We start from the raw sequence: 7,722 nt of genomic DNA, 5'->3' as shown, positions 1-7,722 counted from the left end.
GCTCTGCCATCATCCTAGCAATCAGCTCTCTTGACCGAATTATGGAACGTCCCCCTGCCCGAGTGCCTCTACGCTCCCGAGTTCAAAAACTGAAGGGGGCCTTTTAAAACACAAGTCACTTTATATTGCACCTTAGCTTGGAGCCCTCCCACGTCTTCCAATTTTTCTCAAAGTAAAAACCTTTCAACAGTTCACCCATCTTAAATAATTGGCCACTAAGGCCCTATTATGCTCTGATTTCATAGTCCATTAATTTTCTCATTGTCCTGGGCTCCAGTGCAATGGTTTCCAATCTGTCTCTGAAACATTCTTTTTTCCTTTTTTTTTTAAGTTTTATTTTATTTAGACAGAGAAAGAGAGAGAGGGCATGCACACATGGGGGAGGGGCAGAGATGGAGAGAGAGAGAGAGAGAGAGAGAGAGAGAGAGAGAACCCCAAGTAGGCTCTGCACTGTCAGCACAGAGCCCGATACAGGGCTCAAACCCATGAACTGTGAGATGATGACCTGAGCTGAAATCAAGAGTCAGACGCTTAACCAACTGAGCCACCCAGACACCCCTGAAACATTCCTTGAATGCTTGCATTATAAGCCCTTTACACTAGCTATTCCCATACCTAGGGCACTGCCCCCCATAACTGCGTGGCTAATGTCTAGACCACTTTCATAAGGTTTTTGCTTACTATCACCTTCTCAATTAAATTTACCCTCATTCTCATGCCTCTCAAGCCAGAGACACTCCTGTGCTCCTTTATACTACAATAATTTTTTTCTGAGTTTGTCATACAATAACTAACATATTATATGATTCACTTGTGTATTATGATAATTGTTTATGTATGTCTCACACCACCGGAATACAAGCCTCATGAAAACAAGGATTTCTTTTTCTGTTTGGTTCGTTGATAACAAATAACGAAAACAGTGCCTAATACATAATAGACACTCAGCTAATACTTCTTACGTGAATGGGCGAACTGATCAACTAAACAGCAATTTAGAATGCTAAGAAATAGACTAAAAGAAATATAAACAAGTTTATTTATAATATTATTGGCATTTTACAATTTGTGGAGAGAGGTTTTCTTTTAATATTTATTTAGAGAGAGAGAACACAGAGAATGGGCAGACAGAGAGGGAGACAGAAAATCTCAAGCAGGTTCTGCACTGTCAGCGCAGAAGCCAATGTGGGGTTTGAACTCACGAACTGTGAGATCACGACCTGAGCCGACAGTAGGACACTTAACCAACTGAGCCATGCAGGCACCCAAGAATCAGTCTGCTGTTGGAGATAACACCTATAACGTCCTAACTCCATTTCTTAGTTTTAACCATGAATAAACTACATAGAGCTAAATTTCTGGGACTCCTGAGGAGCTCAGTAAGTTAAGCATCTGACTCTTGATTTTGGCTTGGGTCATGATGACACGGTTCATGAGATCGAGACCTACGTTGCGACCTGTACTGACAGCATGGAGACTGCTTGGGATTCTCTCTCTGTCTCTTTCTCTCTGTCTCTCTCTCAAACAAATAAACTTAAAAAAAAAAAAAAAAACTACCTAGAGCTAAATTTCCAATTTGTCTTTTTTTGTGTGGAAATTTGGGACAGTGGACCACCAAGGCAAATGGAGAACACAAAAGAATATTATTTGAGATCAATTATAGTGAAACGTCTGCTGGGGATCCATATTATGGAATTCTACCAGCATGACTCAAAGACACTGGTAATATGATAAAAAGAGCAAGACAGAGTTCAGTGAGAATCCTATAGATTTTCTGTCATGGAAAATGTATTTTCTGTGCCAGTTTCCTCTAAAACTACCTATTTCAACACATCGGTATCTAAAAAGTATGCAATTTAATGAGGAGAACACATAAATTAATAGATATTGGAAATGAATATGCAACACAGTTCCTCTCCTACCTATGAAAATTAGAGCTTCTTAACGACCCCACAGTTCAAATTCTGGCCAGTGCTATGGGATTTATATTTTACCCAAGTTACTGACATCAGCATTTATCTCAGAAGAATCCCCAAATGTTTCAAGAAGAATCAATTAGAAGTGTAATCCCAGTGGAGAACATCCTCAGAGGGAGAAAAACTAACGGGTAGTACTATACTCTCTCAAAATAAGTCTTTTTTGATCCGCATTTGATATTTCCCTGATTCAAACCAGTTATCTGCAATGAATACCAGGGCAATACTTTAGGCAATGCTAAAGGCCAAATCTAAAATGCTCCGGGAACAAAACTTCTCATGAGCTGGAATTCAAGTATTCATTTTCAGAATTTCAAGATCTCTAAAATATTTTCTACATTCTTCTTTAAAAAACTCGCACAAAATAAACACTAAGTGCAAAACTCAGGCTGTTTAATTTTCAGAATACGAATATGAAAACCGTGTCTTTCCCCTACAGAAGTTTGCACACTGACGGGATGCTGAAGATCTGGAAATAAATAATACTAGGTATAAGTGACAAATTTCCAGAAGAAAAACGCCTGGAACATGAGATGCAGAAGACATTGACAAAAACAGTACCTGATATACGCAATAATCAATAAATACATGTCAAACATCCAAATGACTAAATAACATATTTAATTTATTGTTTCTATCATGTGTCTCGTGTTCAGAAAAGTTTCCTAGCAGTGAGTCTAAAATCGAACTCGGAGCACTCTTGCCTCAAAAGTAATTGAGGAAAAGGCACCTGACAGATAATATTTGATAGTCCATGAGATGGGCGTCCCTAATCATATTTTGCAGTAGAATAAGCTGATCCCTTAAGCATACCCACCTGAAAAATAAATACTAAAACTGGGATCTACACTCGGGTCTCAATAACTTCCAAATTAAACCGTTTCCCACTACGATATTCTGTCACAACGTAAGAGACATTTTTTCAGGCAAGAAGTTGAAGACAATATTTTCTTGGGATAGTTGGTGATGAGAAAGCAGCACAGAATTGTTGTTCCCCTTACCTTAAGGAGCGCCTGAACTTCTGCCCTGAGTCAATAATCAGGGCTTTCTTGGTGAGCTCAAGGGATAAGGAGCGTGAAGAGAGTATATTCTTTCCCAGGTTTGGAACTTTTCTGGTCTCAGCAAATGCCTGTTGTGATTTTCACCCAACATGCTCCTCGCCTGAGCAGCTGTGAAGGCTTTTCTGTCTATAAGCTGTTCCACAAATGTGTAATTATGGATGGATCGCAAGGAAGAGGCATTGTTACCAAGATTGCTCAGAATTAGTTCCCTTAAGTCCTTTCACTGTGATGTAACATTCACTTTTATCTGTCTCTAGTGAATGACAATGCACATGTAATGTGCCATCATTCCTACCTGGTGCCAATAAATTTACAATCTTAGTTTCTGCTCGGAAAGAATTCCTCTCAATGGGCTTGTAGCAGGGCATTTATGATAAAAACTTGAATACGACTTTACTAAACCAAAGTAACCATCTATTATTAAAGGGTAGGATGGGAGGAGAAGAAAGTATCACAGACCACAATCTATAATTAACCAGGGAGACAGGGAAAGGCAGAAAGATCTTACTCTTTCAAAAAACATGACTTGGGCCTCATGTCTTTATCAGACACTTTGCTAAGGTCTAAAGGTACAAAGATGAAAAGACATGGTCTCTTCCTTTAAGAACGTCCTAGAATAGGGGTGCCTGGGTGGCTCAGTCGGTGAAGCCGCCGACTTCGGCTCAGGTCAGGATCTCATAGTTCGTGGGTTCGAGCCCCGCGTCGGGCTCTGTGCTGACGGCTCGGAGCCTGGAGCCTGCTTCGGACTCTGTGTCTCCCTCTCTCTCTGTTCCTCCCCTGCTCATGCTCTGTCTCTCTCACTCCTTCAAAAAATAAAATAAAATAAAATAAAATAAAATAAAATAAAATAAAATAAAAACATTAATAAGAACTTTCTAGAATAGTGGGAAAAATAGGTGTACACTATGCATATGATCAAGGTACCATGCCGTAATGGTGCTGATAGAATTGTAAACTCATGGCTGAACTATAATGTGGTACCTACACAGCCTGAATGTATTAGGGAAGAATGGCCAGAAGAGGTAATTCTTCAGCTAAGTCTTAAATTATAAGGGTAGAGGAAATGTGGAGGAAATCCGAGGCTGGAAGAAGAAAAGTCGATTACGTGTTCCATAAGATGATCTTTGCTAACTCAAAACAACAATAACTGAAAACCTAACCCAACAAAAACTTGATGAATCAACTACTACTTCTCATTCTGTCTAACCTGCGAGATTATTGCCACATATCACATGGCAACAACCCAAACGTGGACACAAAAGCAAAGTGTTGCAGTCTGTTTGCCTCTCAACTCTGGGAGTCCACAGTGCCATCCAGTAAATAGGGGGGCCACTTTTCCGGGATCAACGTTTCCTATTGTTTCTCCCATTTATTAAGCTTCAGCCACATGGCTTTTCCTTCTGTGGTTTTAACATGCCAGGCTTTATTCTGAAACTCTCTACTTGCTAGTGACTCTCCCGGGTGTAGTTCCCAAAGATTTGTCTGGGTTTGCCTTCTTCTGACCAATGAGGGTTCGATTCAAAGTGTCACCTTCTCCAAGAGTCCTTTCCCCTCCGCTGAAATTGACACATCAGCACCACCCTCACTTGCGATGATCCCGAGCCATTGTCTTTCCGATTGCCTCACTTTACCTTCTCCATAACACTAATACTTGAAATATTTGATTATCAGTTTGTGTGGATACTTTGCCATCAAAATAGCCCACCTGGAAAACATAATAAAGGACTTTTTCTGCCTTGTGTATTGTTGCATCTCTCAATTGTAGCATACGGTCCAGTAATCAACACAGAATCCAACAGAGGTTTAAAATGAATGCAACATTTTAAACCAAGAGTAGCAACCACAGTCTCCAGATAACAGTTCTGCAACATGTGTGGAGAGAAATCAGTACAGAATCCAATAAGGGGAGACAGAAAGCTTCCAGGGAGAAAATGTGTCAAGTATAGGTCAGCTATCCATTTGTCCCTGTAAGAGGTGCTTTATAGTTCTGTGGAAGTTTGGGGAAAAATAAATACACACACACACACACACACACACACACACACACACACACACACACAAGCAGGTAGCAAGTATAGTGACTCTGAAAATCAACGAATTGTGCAAGAAGAGAATTATATTCATAGCATTACTCATAGTGTTGGTAATTAGTGTTCGTAATGTTCACAGTATTACTCATCTTATGATTCAGGTATTACTAATAACATATTTGTAGTATTTTATATTTTTTAATGTTTATTTGTTTTTGAGAGAGAGACAGAACACGAGCATGGGAAGGGCAGAGAGGGAGACACAGAATCCGAAGCAGGTGCCAGGCTCTGAGCTGTCAGCACAGAGTCCCATATGGGGCTCAAACTCACAAACCCTGAGATCATGATCTGAGCCAAAGTCGGACACTTACCGACTGAGCCACCCAGACACCCCGTATTTGTAGTATTCTAACAATAAAATATCAATTTAAGAAAAATTCAAATGTGACCCTGTTATAAATATGAGGAGAAAGAACTGATAGGGATGCAGGGTTTGGTGGAAGAATTTTAATATTTTATCTTTAGTAAAAAGATGCCAGTGAATTGTGTGTGTATTCAAAAATCAATAAAAATAGCCATATAAACATATAATTTAAAATAAGTTACTACCATATAAAATAACAAGATGATGTTGTCTATGGGGAGATGGGGTGGGGAAGAAGTAACACGGGAATTCATATAACCCTATAATATTATTTGACTTTTAAAAAAGCATATATGCTTTATATGAGTAATTTTAAACAATAATTACAATAAGTAATTTCAACTACAAACATGCATATATGTAAAAACAGAAAATCCTAGCAAAATAAAATCTCAAATGTGATTTTTTTTTAGAGTTGTGGTATTTAACTTCTGTTACATGCATTCACAAGTTTGAATGTTGTGTAATTAATATTGTATCTGTAAGAAGAGGCTACTTGTTGACATGGTAACAAGCAATTCAACATAATATAGTAACCTATAACAAAGGGAACTTCACACCCATTCTATATTTCTGTTGTGAGTTGGTGGAGGGCACTTTCCGTGTTTCCTCACTCAAGAACCCATGTTTAAAACTTACATTGTAAATATTGCTGGTCACCCTGGCAAACAAAACAAAACAAAACAAAACAAGAACGCTGAAAGATTTTCTCACAATTGAATGCTCAACTGAGAAGGGATACATATGAATTCTAATAAATTCTAATAAAACTCATGGTCCAGAAATAGTCACACCCTTCTACCTAAATCCAAAACCGAGAAATGTAATGCTACCATGTGTACAATAAAGCAAAGAAATTGAAATAACTAGTAAGAAAAATGAATGGCAAGTGCAAACACACAAACTTTTGTAATGGAAATTGTACTATTTGTGCTTGGATTTTTAAAAACTTATTAAAACTTATGAAAATGTAATGTTCCCCCTTTGCTGTACCCTATTTCTCAATGCATCATCAATTCCATCCTGTAACTTCGGGAAAAAAAGGTTGAGAAAAAATTGGGACCCAAAAGAATAGTGATAGCTTTTAAGAAAATCTTCTTTTTCTTATCAACTCTTTGGTTAATGCTTCTTTCACCTCTTTATTCCTAAGGCTATAAATCATGGGGTTCAACATGGGAATTACCGTTGTATAAAATACAGCAACCATTTTTCCCTGTTCCACAGATTCCTTTGAAGGGGGTCTAAGATACATGAAGAAAAGAGTTGCGTAGAATATGGTGACAGCTATCAGATGGGAGCCACAGGTGGAAAAAGCTTTGTGCCTGCCTTCTGTGGCACGAATCCTCAGGATAGCGGGAAAAATATAAAGGTAGGAAATCAGGATGATGAGGAGAGAAAAGGAGAGGTTACATCCAGCCACAACAAACATGGACAGCTCTTTGTTGGAAGTGTCAGAACAAGCCAGCTTAATCAGTGGTGGGTCAGCACAGTAGAAGTGGTTAATTTCATTGGGGCCACAGAAGGCTAGGTTGTAAGTCCACATGGTTTCCATGAGGCCAGTGAGCGCTCCATACACATAAGGCCCGGTGATGAGGGATGTGCACACACTCTTGGACATCTTGCTGCCATAAAGCAGAGGGTTGCAGATGGCCATGTACCGATCAAAGGCCATCACAGCCAGGATGTAGATCTCCACGTGGACCAAGGCAATAAAAAAGTAACACTGCACCAGACATGCAGGGTAAGAAATAGTTTTCTTCTCCAACAAGAAAATCTCCAGCATCTTTGGAGTCACATTGGAAGAGAAACACAGATCCACAAAGGATAAGTGGCTCAGAAAAAAGTACATGGGTTTGTGCAGCCGGGCATTGACCTGGATGAGTACAATCATGCCAAGATTCCCTGCGACTGTGGCCGTGTAAATGGCCAGAAACAGCAGGAAGAGGAGAATCTGTAATTCCAGGTGACTGGTCAGTCCAAGAAGAATGAACTCATTCACCGAGGTGAAATTTCTTCTCATAATTTCCTTCAACGGGACATGAGAACTTTGGATTAGTACAGAACGTTTTTTAAAGGTAAAAAAAATATTTTCTTAGAACGACATTTTGGATTTTTTTACCTGCTGTTTCTCTCCCTTTCTATGACTTTTGGCCCCAGGAGACACTAGAAATAGTGGTTTAATTGAAACAGTATCCAATTAAATGTTAGCAAACACACTTAAACCTCGGGGT

At 39.2% G+C, this 7,722-nt stretch overlaps 1 protein-coding gene across 1 annotated transcript; it reads right to left on the bottom strand.

Annotated features, from left to right (window-relative positions):
- Positions 1-6,575: 6,575 nt before the first annotated feature.
- LOC132662538 (olfactory receptor 5M8) lies at positions 6,576-7,511 on the bottom strand. Its single transcript, XM_060607993.3, has one exon. It carries the CDS (start codon positions 7,509-7,511, stop codon positions 6,576-6,578), a length of 936 nt encoding a protein of 311 aa, XP_060463976.2.
- Between the last annotated feature and the right edge of the window lie 211 nt (positions 7,512-7,722).

The sequence above is a fragment of the Panthera onca genome, chromosome D1 (assembly GCF_046562875.1).
Source record: "Panthera onca isolate mPanOnc1 chromosome D1, mPanOnc1 haplotype 2, whole genome shotgun sequence".
NCBI lineage: Eukaryota > Metazoa > Chordata > Mammalia > Carnivora > Felidae > Panthera > Panthera onca.
This window is presented reverse-complemented; position numbering and strand designations above follow the sequence as displayed.